General features: G+C 36.3%; 1 protein-coding gene across 6 annotated transcripts in view; it reads right to left on the minus strand.

Annotated features, from left to right (window-relative positions):
* The window catches only part of RB1 (RB transcriptional corepressor 1), a 142076-nt gene that overhangs the window by 29020 nt on the left and 88188 nt on the right, over positions 1-24868 (minus strand). For all 6 annotated transcript variants that reach the window (XM_082365318.1, XM_082365317.1, XM_082365320.1 and 3 more), the window contains exons 18-19: positions 4044-4162; positions 1057-1202 (exon numbers count right to left, since the gene is read on the minus strand). In XM_082365318.1, the coding sequence (XP_082221444.1) occupies positions 1057-1202; positions 4044-4162 (265 nt within the window). The remainder of the gene's footprint in view (positions 1-1056; positions 1203-4043; positions 4163-24868) is intronic.

Consider the following 24868-nt stretch of genomic DNA (forward strand, 5'->3'; position numbering starts at 1 on the left):
TGCACTAGGCCACAACACACTGCATAATCTCAACTCACACACCTGAACAGCAAAAGTAATGTTAGGAGCAAATATTTCCAGGCATAAATTTGAAAGCATAACAGTAGCAGTGACAATAACAACATCTAACACTTTCTGAGTGCTTACTATGGGCTAGGCACTGTTGGAAGCGTTTTATGTATTAATTCATTTAATTATCTCAAAACCCATACAAGGTAGATTATTATTATTTCCATTTTACAGATGAGAAAACAGGCATAGAGATATTGAAGTTTTTTTTTCCTTTTTTTTTTAATTGGAGTATAATTGCTTTACAATGTTGTGTTAGTTTCTGCTGTACAATGAAGTGAATCAGCTATATTTATACCTATATCCCCTCCCTCTTGGACCTCCCTCCCACCGCACCCCCATCCCACCCATCTAGGACATCACAGAGCACCGAGCTGAGCTTCCTGTGCTTTATAGCATGTTCCCGCTAGCTATCTATTTTACGCGTGGTAGTGTATATATGTCAATCCTAATCTCCCAATTCATCCCACCCTTCCCTTCCCCACCATGTCCACATGTCCGTTCTCTACGCCTACATCCCTATTCCTACCCTGCAAATAGGTTCATCTGTACCATTTTTATAGATTCTACATATATGCGTTAATATACGATATTTGTTTCTCTCTTTCTGGCTTACTTCACTCTGTATGACAGACTCTAGGTCCATCCACATCTCTACAAATGACCCAATTTCATTCCTTTTCATGGCTAAGTAATATTCCATTGTATATATGTGCCACATCTTCTTTATCCATTCATCTGTCGTTGGACATTTAGGTTGCTTCCATGACCTGGCTAATGTAAATAGTGCTGCAATGAACATTGGGGTACACGTGTCCTTTTGAATTATGGTTTTCTCAGGGTGTATGCCCAGTAGTGGGATTGCTGGGTCATATGATATTAAAGCGACTTGCCCAAAGTCACGCCTAGTTAAGCAGAAGAGCCATGATTTGAATTCAGTCAGCCTCATTTCAGAGTCCATGCTCTTGAGAGTAATCATCTACTAACCTTTTTTGTAAAAGAGTGAAAGGGAGGTAGATTTCAATGGCTTCTGAGTCTGGAAGGCTGAGGTTGCTTGTGCCTCTGAATTTGCAGTAGAATTTACACGTGTAGTTGACCCTTTTTTCTTTGGGGATTTTACAGGAGAAAGATACCTAGATATATTCAAAGGAAAAGACTTCATTTGAAGTTTGCTAAGAATCTCTCTCTCTCTCTCTCGCTCACACACACACACACACACACACACACGGCTGTACACATGCATCCAAACACATCTTGTCTATTTAATCTACTGTTCTACACCAAATTCCTCTTTAAATACAAGTTGGAAAAGAGAGACTAATAGGAAAACTAAGCTTGTCCTTATCATTTCTAACTCTTTTTCAATAAATGGCTTTTCTTGGGAATTACTGCCTTATTTAAAAAATAGCTGCATATGTTTATATGTTCAATTCTAATAACTAAAGTGGGACTGAGTTCATAAAATGACTCCAGCTTAAAAGAACAAGCCACTGATATCAAAGTATCAATTTCTCTGATTCTTCTCCTAAAAACATTTCATTGATAACTATGGTTCATATACATAGGACTTAAGTTACACATATATACTCCCTCCTAAACTATATAGTACATGATTATATGAATTAATATTTCAGGTAACATTATCAAGGCAGATTTACACCTGTATACTAAAAATATGTCAGGCATAAATCAAGGCAGAGATATTAGTAAAATTATTTCTCAATTTCTGACCTTCTACTGCTCTGTGTTGCTCTTTATTTTAGAGGATAATCCAGGTCTACTTTCTTTGTTTTTTTTCAAGAACACTTTTTATTAAGGTCACTATTAGTAAAAGGTTTACAGTCTTTTAAAAATATCCCAGAATCTACTATGAAGAGCAAGTACTAGGGAGTAAACACCAAAGCATAACTTTCTAATTTTGTTTTAGAAGCTGAGAAATCATTCTGAGCAGGAAGTAGGATTTGTACCTTACTATGGATGTTTCTAGTACATGCAATATATTTACTAGTACACTAGGAAAAGGGACTCACCATCACAACTTTTTAAGTACCAGGGTCTAGTCTATTATCACCCTTGAATTTCCCTTCAATTCACTAACTAACAATATTGTAGACTGACTTAACTTGGGTAGAAGTTAGTCTCCCTTGAATTCTAGGTGAACACATTACCTCCTGGACTTCGCTACTTGAATCTCAGACTTAAGAAGGCCAAAGTGGAGCTCTTGACTTCTTTCCCATGTCAAGAAATGGCTCCACATTACATCCAGTTTCTTAAGTTAAAAACTTAGGAGGTATTTTTAATTTTTCCCTTTTCCCAATCTTCAAACCCAATGCAAAAGAAAGTTCTATTAACTCTTCCTCTAAAATACACCCCAGATCTTTCCATTTCTTTGTATCTCTACTGACATATCTTAGACCAAGTCGTTTACATCTCTCACTTGAACTACTGAAATTTTCTCCAAACTGGTCTTTCTACTTTCTTCCTTGCCCTGTTCCTTTCCCTCCTCCAAACCCACCTGTACTTCAAATAGCAGCCAGAAACTGACTTTAAAAATACCAATTATAGCAAGCTGCACCCCTGCTTAAAACCTTAATGCTTTCCCACTGCCCTTCTAAAACCGAAACTCCTCCCTACGGCCTATGAGAACCTACAAGGTCTAGCTCCAGTTTGCCTCTCCAGCCCCATCTTGTACCATCCTCCTCTTGTTTGCTTCGGGGTTTCTTTCTGTTCCTCAGACCAGCTAAGTTTGACCACCCAGGGCCACTGCACTTAATACTGCTGTGCCTGGAATGCACATCATGCAGATTTTGCCTGGCCAGCACCCACTTGTTCTTCAAGTCTCAGGTCAAATAGCACTTCATCAGAGAAAGCTTCCCTAAACATTCTATCACTCTCTTAGCTTCTCTTTCACATCATTCTGTTTCTTTCTATTACAGAACTTATTATATTCTAAAATCACCTTATGTATTAGTTTACTTGTTCACTGTTTATTTCCTTCCTCCAGAGAGTAAGCTCTATGAGGGGAAGGACCTAGTCCATCTTATTCGCCTTTGTATTCCCAGTGCCTAGAGCACTTCCTGGCACCGAACAGACAACTGCTTATTGAATTAAAGAAAAGATAAGGCTTGACTTATTTATATTTATGTATTACCTAGCAAACAAATTTATACGTGAAGGAAGACGCTCCATATGCTAGAAATACTTTGGTACAAATTATCATGGAAATGACATCTCTGGAAAACAGTCCCTGCACTAATCACAGAACTCTGTAATGTCAATTCCTATACAGAACTGAACAGGAACATAACATTAGGCACATTTCTATGAAAGGCAATGTAGCTAGACTGCTTAAGAGCATAGGCTTTGGGGTCAGATTGCTTGAGTTTGATTTCTAATTCCTTCTTCTAGATAACAGAGGCTGATAGCCGCGTCTATTATCTTACAGGGCTGTTAGGTCACTGTCCAGCACATAGTGAACGCTTAATAAATGTTAGTTATCGCCTTCTTCTTCCATCACACCTTCATGAACTAATCAACCGTTTTAGTCTCTGATCCCACACTACTCCCTTTGCCCATCCTATGCTTCACTCCAGATGCGCTGAGCTGTACTCCCTGAAAAATGTTTCCTGCTTTCCTGGCTGCTATACTTTGGGGTTCATGCTATTTCTGTCTCTTCCCTCCTCTCCAGTTTCCATGTTGAAATCCTGCTCTGCCTTTGAGGACTATCTAAATTGCCATCTCTGCATGAAAGCTGTCCTCATTACACCAAACCTGAGTGATTTCAGTAGCACTCTGTATCACTGTATACGAACTTTATTTGGGTCATGTATCTTATATTACTGATCCCTGAAAACAGGAAAAATGTCTTATTCAAAATTCTATTCCCTACAGCTTTTGTATAACATCTTGCATTACACTATGCTCAGAATCTATTTGCAAGTTGAATGGATTGACACAACAGATATTCTACTTACATATCTGCTGCAGTGTGATTATTCTGGAGAGGAAGGCTGAGAGAACAAGCAGGTTCAAGGTGATCAGCTGGTCCTTCTCGGTCCTTTGCTTGTTTAATAAGATCAAATAAAGGTGAATCCTATATGAAACAAGATGACATTAAAACAACATTGGTAAGTATGATTCTCCAATGTATATATCAAAATCATACGGTTTGACATGGTGAGCATTATGAATTTAGTCATAATTGACAATAGCAATTTTGAAGTCAGAATAAGATTCTTTTCTCCACCTTGAAAATAATGACTGCCAATTTTTGTATTACACATAAAATAAAGAACTAGGAATATGTATAACTTCAAATGCTTGTATTAGAAAAGAAATTAAAAGTTAGAGAAAGAGACACAGAAGAGACCCAAAGAAAGTAAAAGGAAGAAAATAATAAAGACATGAACAGGATTTAATGAAACCGAAAACAAAGATAAAATACATGGTTTGATCAACTAAACTAATAATTGGTTCTTTGAAATAACTAATAAAATTAAACAAAACTCCAGTCAGATTGAGAAAAAGAGAAGAGACAGATAAACAGTATTAGGAACAAAACTGGGGCCACCATTACGAAGATTAGAAAGATAATAGGGGACTGTTGTGAAAAATTTTATGTCAATTCATAGGAAAACTTAGACCAAATAGAAAATTCCTCAAAATATAAATTAACCAAACTCAATAAGAAATAAATAAACCTCAACAGTCCTATAAACTATTAAAGAATTTGGATCAGTAATTAAAAGTCTCCCCACAAAGAAAACATCAAGCACCGCTGGTTTTACCAGTGAATTCCACCAAATATTCAAGGAATAGATAATTCTACTTTTGCTCCAACTCTTCAGAGAATGGAAGAAGTAAAAACATTCTCTATCTCATTTTATGAGGCTAGTACAACACTGATACTAAAAACTGTCACAAAAAGGTAAATTATAGCCCATCCTTGCTCATGAACAGAGATATAAAAATTCTGAACAAGAAATATTAGCAACCCACAACAGCAGTGTTAAAAAGAATACATCATTTACCAAGTTGAGTTTATCTAGGTTGCAAAATTAGTTCAACGTTAGAAAATCTATAATGCAATTCACCTCACTAATAAATCTAAGGTGAAAAATCTTGTCAAAATCGATGCAGAAAAAGTTCTCATTTAAAAACCCATTTGTCATTAAAAAAAAAAGAAAGAAAACTCTTACTAAACCAGGAACAGAAGGGTACTCCAAATTTTATAAATGACATCTACAAATAAACAGAAAAACCACAGCAAACATTATATGTAGTGGTGAAACGTTAAGAGCATTCCCCTTAAAAAATCGGAGATAAGAGAAGGTTGTCCCATTATCCTGCTTTCTATTCAGCATTATACTTAAAGTTCCAGTCTGCTCAATAAGTCAAAGAAAAAAGACTGGAAAGGAAGAAAGAACAAAAATACCACTATTCACAAATGATTTATCTGCTGATAAAGAAAATTCAAAAGGATCTACAGTGAAATTATTAGAATAAGAGAGATTAGCAAGGTTTCTGTACTGTTATGAACTCAATGTGAAAAATAATTATATTTCTATATACCAAGCAAAAAGTTTAAAAGCATAATTTTTAAAATATCATTTACAAAAACGTAAGACCAGCAGTAAGAACCATTAAAAACCTTGATTCAAAAATTGTAACTTTCTGGAGGTGGAAGCTTGCAAGTCCATAAAAATGGGGGCCATATATATTCTATTCTTTTAGTACTTGAACTAAAGGGCAAGAAAACAGACAGATGGCCAAGATGCTAGGTTTATTTCAAAAGAAAAAGCGGTGTATCCGTAAATAAAAATACAAAACACTGTAGAGTATAAGTAGATTTTGTAAAAATATGAAAATAGTCTATTCAATAAAAAGTGAAAAATTAGCTAGCAATTTGAAAAAAATTATTACACTTTCATAATATATAGAAAATCAATTACTTATGTTAAAAAACAAAATTGAGAAAGTATTAGAAGTATACGAGAATATCTTTATAACTTTTAAAAAAATCTTTTTTCACCTTTATTGAAGTATAATTGACAAAAATCATATATATTTAAGGTGCACAACGTGATGGCTTCATACATTGTGAAATGATCACCACAATCAAGCTACATTAGCATTCATTACCTCACATAGTTACCTTTTTATTTTCTTTTCATCCCTTCACCCCCTTCTTTATAACTTCTTCTTTATTTTTAAATTTTTTCATGTTATTTATTTTTTTATACAGCAGGTTCTTATTAGTCACCAATTTTATACACATCAGTGTATACTTGTCAATCCCAATTGCCCATTTCAGCACACCATCATCCCCCCCCCCCCGCGGCTTTCCCCCCTTGGTGTCCATACGTTTCTTCTCTACATCTGTGTCTCAACTTCTGCCCTGCAAACCAGTTCATTTGTACCATTTTTCTAGGTTCCACATACATGCGTTAATATACGATATTTGTTTTTCTCTTTCTGACTTACCTCACTCTGTATGACAGTCTCTAGATCCATCCACGTCTCAACAAATGACTCAATTTCGTTCCTTTTTATGGCTGAGTAATATTCCATTGTATATATGGGCCACATCTTCTTTATCCATTCGTCAGTCGATGGGCATTTAGGTTGCTTCCATGACCTAGCTATTGTAAATAGTGCTGCAATGAGCATTGGGGTGCATGTGTCTTTTTGAATTATGGTTTTCTCTGGATATATGCCCAGTAGTGGGATTGCTAGATCATATACTAATTCTATTTTTAGTTTTTTAGGGAACCTCCATACTGTTCTCCATAGTGGCTGTATCAATTTACATTCCCACCAACAGTGCAAGAGGGTTCCCTTTTCTCCACACCCTCTCCAGCATTTGTTGTTTGTAGATTTTCTGATGATGCCCATTCTAACTGGTGTGAGGTGATACCTCATTGTAGTTTTGATTTGCATTTCTCTAATAATTAGTGATGTTGAGCAGCTTTTCATGTGCTTCTTGGCCATATGTATGTCTTCTTTGGAGAAATGTCTATTTAGGTCTTCTGCCCATTTTAGGATTGGGTTGTTTGTTTCTTTAATATTGAGCTGAATGAGCTGTTTATATATTTTGGAGATTAATCCTTTGTCTGATGATTCGTTTGCAAATATTTTCTCCCATTCTGAGGGTTGTCTTTTCGTCTTGTTTATCGTTTCCTTTGCTGTGCAAAAGCTTTGAAGTTTCATTAGGTCCCATTTGTTTATTTTTGTTTTTATTTCCATTACTCTAGGAGGTGGATCAAAAAAGATCTTGCTGTGATTTATGCCAAAGAGTGTTCTTCCTATGTTTTCCTCTGAGAGTTTTATAGTGTCCGGTCTTACATTTAGGTCTCGAATCCATTTTGAGTCTATTTTTGTGTATGGTGTTAGGGAGTGTTCTAATTTCATTCTTTTACATGTAGCTGTCCAGTTTTCCCAGCACCACTTATTGAAGAGACTGTCTTTTCTCCATTGTATATCCTTGCCTCCTTTGTCATAGATTAGTTGACCATAGATGCATGGGTTTACCTCTGGGCTTTCTATCTTGTTCCATTGATCAATGTTTCTGTTTTTGTGTCAGTACCATATTGTCCTGATTACTGTAGCTTTGTAGTATAATCTGAAGTCAGGGAGTCTGATTCCTCCAGCTCCGTTTTTTTTCCTCAAGACTGCTTTGGCTATTCGAGGTCTTTTGTGTCTCCATACAAATTTTAAGATGATTTGTTCTAGTTCCGTAAAAAATGCCATTGGTAATTTGATAGGGATTGCATTGAATCGGTAGATTGCTTTGGGTAGTATAGTCATTTTCACAATATTGATTCTTCCAATCCAAGAACATGGTATATCTCTCCATCTGTTGGTATCATCTTTAATTGCTTTCATCAGTGCCTTATAGTTTTCTGCATACAGGTCTTTTGTCTCCCTAGATAGGTTTATTCCTAGGTACTTTATTCTTTTCGTTGCAGTGGTAAATGGGAGTGTTTCCTTAATTTGTCTTTCAGATTTTTCATCATTAGTGTATAGGAATGCAAGAGATTTCTGTGCATTAATTTGGTATCCTGCATCTTTACCAAATTCATTGATTAGCTCTAGTAGTTTTCTGGTGGCATCTTTAGGATTCTCTGTGTATAGTATCATGTCATCTGCAAACAGTGACAGTTTTACTTCTTCTTTTCCAATTTGTATTCCTTTTACTTCTTTCTCTTCTCTGATTGCCGTGGCTAGGACTTCCAAAACTATGTTGAATAATAGTGGTGAGAGTGGACATCCTTGTCTTGTTCCTGATCTTAGAGGAAATGCTTTCAGTTTTTCACCATTGAGAATGATGTTTGCTGTGGGTTTGTCATATATGGCCTTTATTATGTTGAGGTAGGTTCCCTCTACGCCCACTTTCTGGAGAGTTTTTATCATAAATGGGTGTTGAATTTTGTCAAAAGCCTTTTCTGCATCTATTGAGATGATCATATGGTTTTTATTCATCAATTTGTTAATATGGTGTATCACATTGATTGATCTGCATATATTGAAGAATCCTTGCATCCCTGGGATAAATACCACTTGATCATGGTGTATGATCCTTTTAATGTGTTGTTGGATTCTGTTTGCTAGTATTTTGTTGAGGATTTTTGCATCTATATTCATCAGTGATATTGGTCTGTAATTTTCTTTTTTTGTAGTATCTCTGTCTGGTTTTGGTATCAAGGTGATGGTGGCCTCAAAGAATGAGTCTGGGAGTGTTCCTTCCTCTGAAATTTTCTGGAAGAGTTTGAGAAGGATGGGTGTTAGCTCTTCTCTAAATGTTTGATAGAATTCACCTGTGAAGCCATCTGGTCCTGGACTTTTGTTTGTTGGAAGATTTTTAATCACAGTTTCAATTTCATTACTTGTGATTGGTCTGTTCATATTTTCTATTTCTTCCTGGTTCAGTCTTGGAAGGTTATACCTTTGTAAGAATTTGTCCATTTCTTCCAGGTTGTCCATTTTATTGGCATAGAGTTGCTTGTAGTAGTCTCTTAGGATGCTTTGTATTTCTGCAGTGGCTGTTGTAACTTCTCCTTTTTCATTTCTAATTTTATTGATTTGAGTCCTCTCCCTCTTTTTCTTGATGAGTCTGGCTAATAGTTTATCAATTTTGTTTATCTTCTCAAAGAACCAGCTTTTAGTTTTATTGATCTTTGCTACTGTTTTGTTTCTATTTCATTTATTTCCGCTCTGATCTTTATGATTTCTTTCCTTCTGCTAACTTTGGGTTTTGTTTGTTCTTCTTTCTCTAGTTCCTTTAGGTGTAAGGTTAGATTGTTTATTTGAGATTTTTCTTGTTTCTTGAGGTAGGCTTGTATAGCTATAAACTTCCCTCTTAGAACTGCTTTTGCTGCATCCCATAGGTTTTGGGTCGTCGTGTTTTCATTGTCATTTGTCTCTAGGTACTTTTTGATTTCCTCTTTGATTTCTTCAGTGATCTCTTGGTTATTTAGTAACGTATTGTTTAGCCTCCATGTGTTTGTGTTTTTTTACGTTTTATTTCCCTGTAATTCATTTCTAATCTCATAGCGTTGTGGTCAGAAAAGATGCTTGATATGATTTCAATTTTCTTAAATTTACTGAGGCTTGATTTGTGACCCAAGATGTGATCTATCCTGGAGAATGTTCTGTGCGCACTTGAGAAGAAAGTGTAATCTGCTGTTTTTGGATGGAATGTCCTATAAATATCAATTAAATCTATCTGGTCTATTGTGTCATTTAAAGCTTCTGTTTCCTTATTTATTTTCATTTTGGATGATCTGTCCATTGGTGTAAGTGCGGTGTTAAAGTCCCCCACTATTATTGTGTTACTGTCAATTTCCTCTTTTATAGCTGTTAGCAGTTGCCTTATGTATTGAGGTGCTCCTATGTTGGGTGCATATATATTTATAATTGTTATATCTTCTCCGTGGATTGACCCCTTGATCATTATGTAGTGTCCTTCCTTGTCTCTTGCAACATTCTTTATTTTAAAGTCTATTTTATCTGATATGAGTATTGCTACTCCAGCTTTCTTTTGATTTCCGTCTGCATGGAATATCTTTTTCCATCCCCTCACTTTCAGTCTGTATGTGTCCCTAGGTCTGAAGTGGGTCTCTTGTAGACAGCATATATATGGGTCTTGTTTTTGTATCCATTCAGCAAGCCTGTGTCTTTTGGTTGGAGCATTTAATCCATTCACGTTTAAGGTAATTATCAATATGTATGTTCCTAGTCCCATTTTCTTAATTGTTTTGGGTTTGTTTTTGTAGGTCCTTTTCTTCTCTTGTGTTTCCCACTTACAGAAGTTCCTTTAGCATTTGTTGTAGAGCTGGTTTGGTGGTGCTGAATTCTCTTAGCTTTTGCTTGTCTGTAAAGCTTTTGATTTCTCCAACGAATCTGAATGAGATCCTCGCCGGGTAGAGTAATCTTGGTTGCAGGTTCTTCCCTTTCATCACTTTAAGTATATCATGCCACTCCCTTCTGGCTTGTAGAGTTTCTGCTGAGAAATCAGCTGTTAACCTTATGGGAGCTCCCTTGTATGTTATTTGTCATTTTTCCCATGCTGCTTTCAATAAGTTTTCTTTGTCTTTAATTTTTGCCAATTTGATTACTATGTGTCTCAGCATGTTTCTCCTTGGGTTTATCCTGTATGGGACTCGCTGCGCTTCCTGGACTTGGGGGGCTATTTCCTTTCCCATGTTAGGGAAGTTTTTGACTATAATCTCTTCAAATATTTCCTCTGGTCCTTTCTCTCTCTCTTCTCCTTCTGGGACCCCTATAATGCAAATGTTGTTGCATTTAGTGGTGTCCCAGAGGTCTCTTAGGCTGTCTTCATTTCTTTTCATTCTTTTTTCTTTATTCTGTTCCACAGCAGTGAATTCCACCATTCTGTGTTCCAGGTCACTTATCCGTTCTTCTGCCTCAGTTATTCTGCTATTGATTCCTTCTAGTGTAGTTTTCATTTCAGTTATTGTATTTTTCATCTCTGTTTGTTTGTTCTTTAATTCTTCTAGGTCTTTGTTAAACATTTCTTGCATCTTCTCGATCTTTGCCTCCGTTCTTTTTCCGAGGTCCTGGATCATCTTCACTATCATTATTCTGAATTCTTTTTCTGGAACGTTGCCTATCTCCACTTCATTTAGTTGTTTTTCTCGGGTTTTATCTTGTTCCTTCATCTGGTATAATGCCCTCCGCCTTTTCATCTTGTCTGTCTTTCTGTGAATGTGGTTTTTGTTCCACAGGCTGCAGGATTGTAGTTCTTCTTGCTTCTGCTGTCTGCCCTCTGGTGGATGAGGCTATCTAAGAGGCTTGTGTAAGTTTCTATAACTTCTTGAAAGGAAAGGACTTTTTAGGTTTGACCATAACCCAGAAGTCATAAAGGAAAAGATGAAGCAATCTGACTATACAGAACCTGAAAACTTCTGTATAACTAAAACCACAATAAACTAAGTTAAACAAAGTCTTTAAAAAATAAACAATACTGATTTATTCTACAACCACCATAATGTACTAATTCCTATTGTCAAGGCATTCTTTCCTCTATTCATTAGGGGCACTCTGAAGTTCAATCTAAGTAATGGCTTTCATCTGCGTAAAATAATGCTAACAATTAACACCAGCTAATGCATGTATGTCATACTCAGTGTTTTACATTTTCTAGTCATTGACAAACTGAATATCTTTACATATGGGATAAATGGAACAAATTCACATATATTCAGCAGGAGTCGCCTAATCCCACTCGTTTCTCAAACAAAGACATTTCAGGAGACCTTGAGACTCACAAAGATAGGCAAGTAAACCTGAGCCTTTAATAGGATTTAGGTATGCTATTAATCAGGTATGTTACTTTCTCTTCAGATATGGTTTAACCCATAGATGGTTTACCTGGTTATGCTTTAAATTAGCACAATAGGATTATACCAAAGTGAATTCCTCTTCCAAGGATGAAGGTGGCATTTTGTTCACCAACAGTCTTCATGTTTCACTCAAGTATCACTTTTATTACTCCATCTCCCCCAACCCAATTGGTCACAGAGATATACAGACATAGGTTTATGATAATGATTATGCCATGATAATAATAATGAGAAGAAGTATGGTGCAGTGGACAGAAACACAGACTCTGGAGCCACACCACAAGGGTTCAAGTCCTGACCACTTACTGGCCGCATGACCCTGGAGAAAGTTGCTTAACCTTGTTATGATTCATTTTCTCAACTGTAAAGTGGAGATGCTAATGACAATAATGCCTAGTTATCCATGCATCCATCCACCCATTATTCGTCATATGTCTATTCTGTAACAGGAGCTTTACTAGGAAGTAGGAACATAAAGGTAAACAACCCTCCAGTTGCCAGCTACTGATAGGGTCACTTCAGAAGCATCTGTTCTCTTCCACCTTATTCAACATGTTCATTTGAAATGAACTGTAATCGTCCTCTACCACCAAAAAATTTCCACTCCTCCTCAGTTTTTCCCATATCATTAACACTTCTTATATACAGTTGCCCAAAGCAAAAAAGAATCATGTTTATTATTCTTTGTCTCACTCTCCACTGTCCAATCCATGCAAGTCATATTGGCTCCAACTTCAAAATATACCCCAAGTCTAACTTCTTCTCCAGACGGGACTTTTAGAGAGTTCTTAAAATAAAAGCCCAGTGCCGGCGACTTCCTTAGTGACACAGTGGTTAAGAATCCGCCTGCCAATGCAGGGGACACGGGTTCCATCCCTGGTCTGGGAAGATCCCACATGCTGTGGAGCAACTAAGCCTGTGAGCCACAACTACTGAAGCCCACACGCCTAGAGCCCGTGCTCCACAACAAGAGAAGCCACCGCAATGAGAAGCATGCGCACTGCAACGAAGAGTAGCCCCCCTGCTCACCACAACTAGAGAAAGCCCGCATGCAGCAACAAAGACGCAATGCAGCAAAAAAAAACAAAAACAAAAAACAAAAACAAAACCCAGTGCCAAGCATATAGTGGACACTCAATAAATATTTCTAGAATGTTATATGACATAACCATACCATAGGTTTAATTAAACACAGCAAAGCACAAAGAAGAAAGTGGATGATAAGATTTGATTTCTAACTGACACTAAATATCAACTGTGGCACCTGGCCTCCAAAATAACCCCTATAATTCCTGCCACTGGGTATTTACACCCTTATACACTGTCTTAGGGTTAGTCTGTGTGGTCATTGGCATATAGCAGAAGTGACAGCATGTCAGTTCTGAGATTAGCTTATAAAAAACCTGCAGTTTCCGTCTTAGGCGCGTGCTCGCGTGCTCGCTCTCTCTCTCTCTCTCTCTCTCTCTCTCTCTTTCTCTCGGATCTCTTCTTGCTCTAGGCGAAAGCAGCTGCCTTGGAGTAAGCAACCCTATGGAGAGGTCTATGTGGCAAACAAATGAAGCCTCTGGCCAACAACCAGTGAAGGAATGAGGGCTGCCAACAACCGTGGGAGTGAACTTGGTAGCAGATTCTCGAATTCCAGGAAGGATTTAAGCTGACTGCAGCCTTTGTTGACAACTTGAGGAACTTTCCTGAGAGAACTGGAGCCAAAACCACATAGCTAAACCACTCCCAGATTCCCAACCTTCAGAAATTATGTGCGAAGCAAAACAGTAGTTGTTTTACTAAACTGTTAAGGTTTGGGGTAATTTCTTACACAGCAATAGATAACTAATACAGAATCTGATTTTTTTTTTAATCTAAAGAAAGTATTTAATGGACTATTTGACTTCTGAAAATTTATGCATTTATATCTATAGCACTGTTCACATTCAGGACTCAGACAGAAGTTTACTCTTGGTCTCAGGCAAGCTGTCTTATGTCATTACTGATCTACTTAAATTAACTCTCAGCATAATCACTCTCTGGACATTCCACTCTATTTTGCCATTTAATCATGTGAAGGAAACCAGACTCTCTCTGTCAGCAAGTAATATGGATAGAAAAAGTTATAAGTCTACTCTACATGATCTTTCATATTAACATACATCTAAAGCAAATGTGAACTTCTCCAGAGAGTAAAGGACTTAAAGGCTATCAGGTCAAGGTGTTCCTAAAAGAGATTCTGATTATCCAAGTACGTAAGAGTTCTCCAGTGCTAGTAGAAAAATTAACAATAGGGGAAGTGGAAGACAGGAATTGCTATTGTTTTCTGGGTATTTTAAGAAATATTATTGGCCTTACATTACAGGAAATGTTTTTGTACTATCGTAAGCCAAATCATTATAAGACCATTCTACCTTGCAAAAGGAAACTAGAATACAAAACATAAAATTTTGGGCAGGCCTTGACTTTTCTGACAGTTCTTTCCCATTCAACTTCACTACTTCTTTAATATTGATATTTCTCAGGATCCTTTTGCCAATATATATGCTGGCTGAGCCACTATCATGGCTTTAGTTACATCTCTACTTATTCCTAAATCTACCTTTCTGACTAAAACTATTCTTGCAAATTCCAGATCCAGTATTTCCAACTAGATACCTTGGATCTCTACACGTATATGTGGCAAACATCTCAAATATTAACAAGTTCAAACATTAACATGAACTTATTATCCTCATCACCAATCAGCTATGACTCCTTCAATATCCTCTTTGGTTAACTGTTAATCAATCACCTAATCACCCACAGTACAAATCTTAGAATTACCCTCAGTTCCATCCAGGCACCTAACCTTTTGATTCATGCTTTTACTTTTAACATATTTATGCCTTTATATTTAAAACTGGTTTCTTGTAGATAGCATAGAGTTGGGTCTTCCTTTTTTATCCACTCAGACAATCTCTGCCTTTTAATTGGGGTTTAGGCTATTTACCTTTAATGTAGTTATTGACATGGTTACTTTAAATCCTACATCTATTTGTTCCATCTGTTCTTTATTCCCTTTTGATGAAGGTGCAAAAGCAAATCAATGGAAAAAGAATGAACCTTGACCTAAATCTCAAACCTTGTACAAAAATAAATTGGAAATGGATCATGGACTTAAATATTAAATGTGAAGCTATAAAACTTTTAAAACATAGGGGAAAATCTTGGGGATCTAGAGTCCTTAGACTTGACACCAAAAGCATGATCCATAAAATAAAAAACTGATAAACAGGAGTTCATCAAAATTTAAAACTTTTGCCATGAGAAAGACATGTGAAAAGGATGAAAAAAGAAGCTAGAGACTAGGAGAAATTATTTACAAGCCACATATCCAACAAAAGACTAGTATCTAGAATATATAAAGAACTCTCAAAACTCAATGGTAAAAACCCCACAAACAATACAATTAGAAAATGGGCAAAGACATGAAGAGACATTTCACCAGAGAGGAAATACAGATCACAAGTAAACAGAAGAAGATATTCAATACCATTAGCCATCATCCTGATGGGCAATGTAAATTATAACCTCAATGAACTATCCTCACATGATCAGAATGGCTAAAAGAAAAAATAGTGGCAATCCCAAACAATGGCAAGGATGCAGAGAAACTGGATCACCCATACATTGCTGATGGGAATTCAAAATGGTACAACCACTCTGGAAAATATCTGGCAGTCTCACAAAATAAAACACAATAACCACATGACTCTGCAATTGCACTCTTTGGGCACTTATCCCAGAATAATGAAAACTCATGCTTATATAAAACCTGTACACAAATGTTTATGGCAGCTTTACTTGTGATAGTCAAAAATATTCTTCAATATGTGTATGGTTAAAGAAACTGTAGTACATTCGTACTATGAAATATTAGTCAGCAATAAAAAGGTATGAACTATTGATACATGCAGTATCTTAAATCTCCAGAGAATTTGGCTGAGTGAGAAGAAAGATAATCCTATTTGATTTCATTTATATAATATTTTGAAATAACAAAATTTTAGAAATAAAGGGCAGAATAATAGTGGCCAGGGGTTAGGACACGCATAGTGGGGCTGGAGAGATGGGACTGTATTTCCTTCTATGATGCAACTGTTCAGTATCTTGTCTATGATGGTGGTTATGTGAATCTGCACACTGTCCCCAGGTCAGGCTGCAGGTGTCTCTTAGTTGAGGGCATTATGCTAAGTAAAATAAGTCAGACAAAGATAAATAGAGTTGGCCTTCCATATTGTGGGAGGTGGAACCTATGGATATAAACGGCTGATTGGGCTATGCCATTTTATATAAGGGACTTGAGCATCCACGGATTTTAGTATCTGCAGGGATCCTGGAGCCAATCCCCTGCAGACACCAAGGGACAACCTCACTTATATGTGGGTTAAAAAAAAAGAAAACGAGCTTGTAGACACAGAGAATAGATTGAGGGTTGCCAGAGGCAGGGGGCGGAGGGTGGGCAAAAAGGGTGAAGGGGGTCAAAAAGTACAAACTTCTAGTTATAAAATAAATAAGTCATGGATGTAAGATACAGCACGGTGACTACAGTTAATAACACCATAGTGCATATCTGAAAGTTGCTAAAAGATTAAAAATGTTCTCATCACAAGAAAAAAAATTATAATTATGTGTGGTGATGAATGTTAATCAGATTTATTGTGGTGACCATTTCACAATATATACAAATACTGAATCATTATGTTGTACACCCAAAACTAATATAATGTTATATGTCAATTGTATCTCAATTTAAAAAGTTTTTTAGTCTGGAAAATTATAAACAGCTGATTTATTACAGTAGTAGAGTTATATTATCTTTTTACTGCTAATTTTATTCTATTTCTCTTATTATTGCTCTTTAAGAGCCTTAATAATATCTCTCCTACAATATAAATAAACAATTTATTCCTAAAAAAAAATTTAAAAAACAAAGCTCATGGAATGATGTCACATGTGCTTAGAAAGTAATGGAGTTGAGTCAGAGAAAACTGGTCATGGTTCCAGGTACGAGTAGGGCTGGATAATGGTCATATGTCAGAAAATGAGAGTAAGGCCAGGAGTTGGCTCTGTGAAGGACAGACATGGTGACAACAATCTGAAGGTAGACCCAAACTTAGGATACCATGTTATCAAGGAAAAAAGACAAGTGGGATAGAACAACCTTTAAGGTCCTAGATGTCCATTCAACCAGATGTAGGATAGATAATTAACAGAAGTAAAGAAAGCTGACCTAGTTGTGTCTACTTCAAAATAAAACCAAAAAAACCCACAACAAACAAAAAAACAAACGTACAACGTAAAAGCTGTGAGTCAAGTTTATTCAGTGTCTTACTGACGACTATAGCCCAGGAGACAACCCCTCAGTTGCGTGAAACTGTTCTGAAGAGGTAAGGGGAGAGGTCAGTATATATGTGATTTTGGCGAAGGTGGTACTTGCAACCAAGCACACATTTTGGTAGAAGGTTGCTGCTAGTCATGAGGAGCACATATCTTAGTTAATGGTTTCAGTGCTTTTCTAAGTATGGAAAGATGCAAGAATCCAGGTTCATAAAAAATTTCCCCTGAAAATATCTATCTGAAGGACTGTTCTGCCAGTTTTCCCAGAGCACAGAGTGCCTCATTCTGCCCTGAACTCCTTTCAGGGGGTGCTAAAGGTCAACAACTACAGTGGCCAAGGACTTAATTCTTGTAGAACCTGGTGGCGAGTGACATTTTTTAACTGGCAGTTGTATCAACAAGTTAATATAGGCTGTCAGATGTCACTGCTATTGGGAAACTGAACTCAGCAGAAGAAAATTCAGTCCCTTGAGGTAATAGGGTACTAGCCAAAACATCAAGAGAAAAAGACAAACCTAATAACTGCACAGGGACACAGAAGTCAGGGTGGGATCTGACTTGAAATGCAGCTATTGACCTGGGGCTCCTTTTAATTTAAGATAGTAAGTTTCCTAGAAGTATTCAGCTTGAAGAACACTGTCAAGTAGCCGAAACCAAACCAAAACAAAACTCCCAGTTTATGATGTGTCATGCAAAACAAAAATCAGAAACCGACATGCGGAATTTTATCAAATTGAAATACTATTTAGAGATTTCCAATTGCCATGAAAATCTTGGGTACATGAACCTGGTGAGTGAAGTGATGGAAGATGAGGCTGGAAATACAGATTGAGGAGAGCCTTTTATAAGACTGTTTAACAGTTAAAGGTTAATTCTCTGAGATACCCACATGATTTATTCCTTCACTTCTTTCAAGTCTTTCTTCAAGTGTCCCCTTATCAACAGGCCCTTCCTAGAACTCCCTATATAGAATACCTCCTTTTTCCTCCTGAATGTATTTTTCTTCAGAGAACTTATCACCATACGGCCAACTGTATAACTGCTTGTTTATTGATTGCCTCTCTCTCCAAAATAAAATATAAGCTCAGGAATTCTGTTTCATTTGCTGCTATACATCTATCACCTAGAAGAGCACTTGGCACACAGCTGGCACTCAGTAAATATTTGCTCTTGAATAAACAAATAAATATCGGCATACCAAAGATAAAGATAACATAAGCAGGAAAAATAACTTAAATGTGCTTATCCTATTTACCTAACCATTTAACCAGGACAACAAGCCAGCAATTTCTTTTTTTTTTTTTTTTTGGTCAGCCTGAAACAGTCCACTTCTGTTTAGCTAAAAACAAGAACAACAAAAGGCTTGGCTTTAAAGGGGGCCCTTTTGTAGAGTCAGTCCTTCCGGGCTTTGTTTGTAACCTTTCTGAGGCAGCACTGGTAACATCTGGCATTGATAGGAAATCCTCAAAATTTCCAAGAGTGTGAAATCAGTTGATTAAAATGAACACACTGGCAAAACCAATAAAAAGAAGTGATCATGGAAATTTTGTTCTGGAAATGGATTACTAGTGGCTTAGAATCTTACTGATTAATTCTTCCATATGCCTTTGGGTATTAATATCTGTTAAAGAGTCAATCTTCTTCTCTGAATTCTGGCTGGGTTAAAAGCAAAACATCTACAAAAATGCTTAAACTCAGATGTGTTTCTGCTTTTAAATGTATTTGCAATAGTGTTCACGGAACTAGATCTTAAAAATCTGTCACTTGTTAAAAAAAAAAAAAAAAGGAAAAAAAGAAATTGAATCAAATGTATATATTCACTCCTCTTCTAGGAATTTAGAGTGAAACTAGTTATGAGGTATCCTTGAGAGAATTGAGGAGACAGTCACTCAAATCATCTTCTGTGTTTAAGGTTGAGAAAGACAGGACTATACTAGTGGGGCTATACCGACATTATTACCAGGCACAGCTCTAGTCTTTAAGACTTGAAACTGGAAACTTTTATTCAACTTTAAAGGCTAGCCTTCTCTAGACATCATCTGCTCTGAAGACCTTTTAATTGACTTGGTTGACTCTCATCTCCATGCTGTACAAACATATATTGTTAGCTGTACTGCAATTATTTTTGTTTTTTAACCCTAACTGACTGCATGAATATGTCTTAAAAGTGAGACATTTTAGCTAAGTACTGTGGGAGTACAGAAAAGGAACTGATGAGATTGAAAGGTCTCCACAGAAAAATGGGATAAGATTTTAAGAGGGGCAGATGAAGGAATGGGGAGCAGGAAGAGACAGGAAAAAAGGAGGAAGGGACAACTCAAGTGCTGACAGTGATAAACACGCTTACTCAAGTTTTAAGTCTTAAACCACATTCCTTCTTCTCTTAATTTCCTTTATCTCTTTGCTTGAACCTGCTACAACCATCATTCCCGTGCACTTTTACTTTGCTATAAACCATTATCCATTACCTTTTAAATCTTTCTTCTACTCCTACCGAACCCTACAAGCTGATTCAATGCTTTGAACTTGGGCAGATGACTCATGCTCCAGTAAAGAGTAACATAAAGTGTTAAGTGTTTGCAGTAATGACAGAAAGGTAAATCATTTTCAAACGGTATCAGTATAGTAATACTAAGTTTGTCTAGAATTTAATAAATTTTCCTGTTAGGCTAAAAGATCTTTTTATATAAAATAAACATATTCTATCAAGATAAATTATAAATATTTTCTCAAGCTGAGAAAGTTTTGTTTCTAAATCTAAATAGAAAATTTATCATTAACAGGCTTCAGAAAAATCCAAAATGAGAAAACTGTTTTCATAGGTATAAATTTGAGATGGAAAAAGGCCCTGAAGAAACACTTCTCATCAAGGCAAACATTTGCTGCATTCAAAATGAATAAAATAAATTTAGAATATTTTTCTTACATTTAAAAATTTCACTGTTCCACACTTTCTTTTAAACTTGAACATATTTATTTCACATACTTTCTCATCCAATTTTTTTGCGTATCTCATATTCTCAACGTTATTTTAGGTACAACTCCAATTATAGCCATCAAAACTTTTAATGAGAGAATACTTTAAGTTTTGAACTATTCCTCTTTGATCGATTTTATAGTAAAAGAACATAGTATCTTGTTTGTGTTTTGGAAAAGAAAGGTCTTTTAGAGAAGAATGCTATAGAAATATAAAGGAAGGGCTTTTTTTTAATGTTTAATCTTGACACCATGATAAAATATTAACAAAGTTCTTCTTATACAATGAGACTCCTGGCTTAAGCAAAGAATAATTCTTGTACATATACAAACTGGTTTCAAAACTAGAAATCCTTAAACATAAAGAATGAAAAGTGACTTCTTGATTTGTTATACCTAAGAGTGAAAAAACCCAACCTAAAAGCTTAAGCATTCAAAGAACTGGAGTCAGATATACAAACAGGAAAGCACCTTTGAACAGTCCAACTCCCTCACTGTACAGCCAAGAAGCTAGAACCCTAGAAAGGTCAAGTGAATGCATATTAAGCTTCTCTGATTCTCTGCTTCTGCTCTTAACACAACACTTTCTTACTTTCCTATTTAAAATAAAAATAGAAGACTTCCCTGGTGGCGCAGTGGTTAAGAATCCGTCTGCCAATGCAGGGGACACGGGTTCAAGCCCTGGTCCGGGAAGATCCCACATGCTACGGAGCAACTAAGCCCGTGCGCCACAACTACTGAGCCTGCACTCTAGAGCCCGCGAGCCACAACTACTGAGCATGCGTGCCACAACTACTGAAGCCCGTGTGCCTACAGGCCATGCTCCACAACAAGAGAAGCCACTGCAATGAGAAGCCCGAGCACTGCAACGAAGAGTAACCCCCGCTCGCCGCAACTAGAGAAAGACCACGCGTAGCAACGAAGGCCCAACGCAGCCAAATATAAATAAATAAATTAAAAAGAAAAAGTAAAAAGAAAAGGACAGAATAACCAAATAAATAAATTAATAAATACACATTAACATTTAATTGCCTACATACACACATCTTAACTTCATTTATAAAGAATCTGCATTAGCAACTAATAGTTTGAGATTCCTTTTAAGCTATCCATAGAAAAAAACTTTCAAAATGTTTCAGATTTCCAGATACCTCAGTGGAATAGCCTACAGGATTTGCTAATCCTTCATTTCTTTAGACTGTGGTTTCTTACCTGTTCTTAGTCATAATCTTGTTTGAGAATCTAATCAAAGCCATAAGACCTGTCCCCAGGAGAATGTATACAACAGGGGTTTCAGCAATTTTAAGGTCATCAGGTGAGATCCTTTGCACTATATTGTCAAATTTGCTTCAGCATAAACCAAACTACCACATATATTTGGACTATTTTAATCTTCCAACAAATAATACATTTTCCCAGAACCACAATTTGACATTGGGTGCTTTTCCTAAATTGAGGGCCAACAAGAAATGGCACACGTTCTACCATTAGAACACAAACTGCTGTGGTTCATGTGTAAAGATTCACAATATATTTCTGAGATAAAGCAAAGTTTTTCCCTTGACACCCTGGAACATTTTCTTTCATTAAATGAAAACTACATAATCTACTATATTTTCCTTTTCTGCCTTGTGTCAAATGCAGCAGCTCCCCTCAGCCTAGATTTTTCTGCCCTTCTCACACTGCTCCTCCCACCCTTCTCTTTCCCATGTTGTACTGACTTTTATTCTTTTACTAATGTGTTAATGAATTTGTGTTTTAAGATTTTTATTTATTGCTTTTTGCAAACATTTATTACATTCAAAATGAATAAGTTTTAGGATAATGGATATGACTAATATTTAGAATAATTTTCCTCACATTTCTCACATTTAAAAACTTTAACTGTTCCACACTGACTTTCTTTTTAAACTTCTTAAATGTAGGTATAATTTCTATAAAATAAAAATCTTAAATATTTAGTTCCATCAGTTTGGATAGTTTTAAAATTATAATCTGCTTTAAATCCTTTTTGGAAGCAAGAAAGGTATAAATCAATAAATAGTTGACTCATTCATGACTTGATCTGTGTCTGTCTGGCAGGGGAAACTGGTGGGACTAGAAGTAAGACAAGATAAGACACCATAACAACTATATAGATAAGAGCGACAGGGTTAGTCTAAAAAGATAGCAGAGAGAATAAAAAAGGGACAAAATAAAACTGGTATTACTATCAAGGCTAGAAATAACCAATATGAAAAAGAATAGAAAGGAAGAATGGCTGAGGAGACCACTTTACACATTATTTGTTTATAACGGGTGTTCAGCAAAGCCTATTTTATTTTGTTTTGTTTTTTTGGATGCAAAATTGCCCATGTTTTATTTTATTTTTTTTAACATCTTTATTGGAATATAATTGCTTTACAATGGTGTGTTAGTTTCTGCTTTATATCCAAGTGAATCAGCCATACGTATACATATATCCCCATATCCCCTCCCTCTTGCGTCTCCTTCCCACCCCTCTAGGTGGTCACAAAGCACCGAGCTGATCTCCCTGTGCTATGCGGCTGTTTCCCACTAGCTACCTATTTTACATTTGGTAGTGTATATATGTCCATACCACTCTCTCACTTTGTCCCAGCTTACCCTTCCCACTCCCCATGTCCTCAAGTCCATTCTCTACGTCTGCATCTTTATTCCTGTCCTGCCCCTAGGTTCTTCAGAACCACTTTTTTTTTTTTTTAGATTCCATATATATGTGTTAGCATACAGTATATGTGTTTCTCTTTCTGACTTACTTCACTCTGTATGGCAAACCAAAGCCTATTTTCAATCAGGTATGAAAAAGTCAGATTTCTTGCCTTCTCAAAGCCACAGTTGTAGCAGAACTTTAGATAAGAACTCAGAAGTTACTCAAATCCTTAAACTTATAATAGTTAACAGTTTTTTTTACACACAAAATTTTTTACACACAAAAATTAGTTATACAACTAAAACACAACTATACCATTACTATAGTGATGAATAACACATGTACTTTACAGGCTAGCTGGTTATTGACCTGGCTTCTTGATGTAATAAAAATCTGCAAAGTGATGAGTTATATAATGAGACTCATTAAATTTCAAATCAGCTGTAGTTATTTCACCCCCTAAAAAAACTCATTCAAGAAACCAACTGATTCCCAGACTTAACTTTTAGAAGTATACAAATCTCACACTAAACTGGTTTGGCCTCTATCAAATACAAAAGCAACTATTAAATATCCTTGAGTCCTTGGATTCATTTAACTCCCTTTTGTAAGTAGTTACTCTACGATTCTCAAATCTTAACCTAAGGAATTTTAAAGGTATCTAATTTCACTTTGGCTCCGTAATTAGAAGTCAAATTAAATGTCTTGAAAAATCTAGCATTCAGGGCTTCCCTGGTGGCGCAGTGGTTGAGAGTCTGCCTGCCAGTGCAGGGGACACAGGTTCGAGCCCTCGTCTGGGAAGATCCCACATGCCACGGAGCAACTAGGCCCATGAGCCACAATTGCTGAGCCTGTGTGTCTGGAGCCTGTGCTCCGCAACAAGAGAGGCCACAATAGTGAGAGGCCCGCGCACCGCGATGAAGAGTGGCCCCCGCTCGCCGCAACTGGAGAAAGCCCTAGCACAGAAACGAAGACCCAACACAGCAATCAATCAATCAATCAATAAAATCTAGCATTCAATGATCTTCTTCCTGTTAAAACAGATAACCCTTCTGCTATTGCTCTTCCTCAGTAGAAACAACTCTCAATAAAATTCCAGTTTATCAGTATAATTCATGCCTCAGCAAACATGTGAGTATCCACTAAGGGTCAAGCATTTTGTAAAACTGGAAATACAAACATATACTAATATACTGATAATAACAAAAAGTTTAATTCAATGAACAGTGATCTATCTATTTTTAAGCACCAGTAACTCAAACATGAAAAAACTACAAATGAACAGTTAAGTGAGTATTAAGTCAAGTGAATGACATCATCAATATGTGGAAGAATATTCCAATGTAGAATTAGTACGTTTTATGGGACAATGCCATATTCAAAATGAAGGTAAAAGTAAACAAAGTCAGGGCATATAACTGCTTAAATTTCATTATTTAATGATGACTAGAGAAGAGATTATCAATCTGAAAGTCGATTACTGAGAAACTATAACAGAAATTTTTCTCCGTGAGAACACAAGCTCATTAACTACTCTCATCATTACTGTTCACGCTAGGTTTCCACCTGTCTTCTTATATCAACACACACTACCTCTTTTCCATACCAACGTGATACAAAGAAATTCAGCCCTTTAAGGTTTTAAGTTTATTGGTTGTAAGTAATACTCATATTTTTTTGTGTCACTTGATTATAGGTAAATTTCCTAGTCAAAACAACAAAAATAGATTATAATTCAGGGGGGATTCATCAACAAACAACAAAAGTTGCTAAGCATGAGAGTGAAGCCCAAATTAAAAAGGTACAAAATCAGCACAAAACACGTTACTGAAAAATATTAGTTTTAAATTAGCTAAGTAATTTATGAAAGAAAAATAAATTGCTCTTAAATTCTCAAATTTCCTTAATTGATATCCGAAAG

Source organism: Balaenoptera borealis (assembly GCF_965194805.1).
Source record: "Balaenoptera borealis genome assembly, chromosome: 18".
Classification (NCBI taxonomy): Eukaryota; Metazoa; Chordata; class Mammalia; order Artiodactyla; family Balaenopteridae; genus Balaenoptera; species Balaenoptera borealis.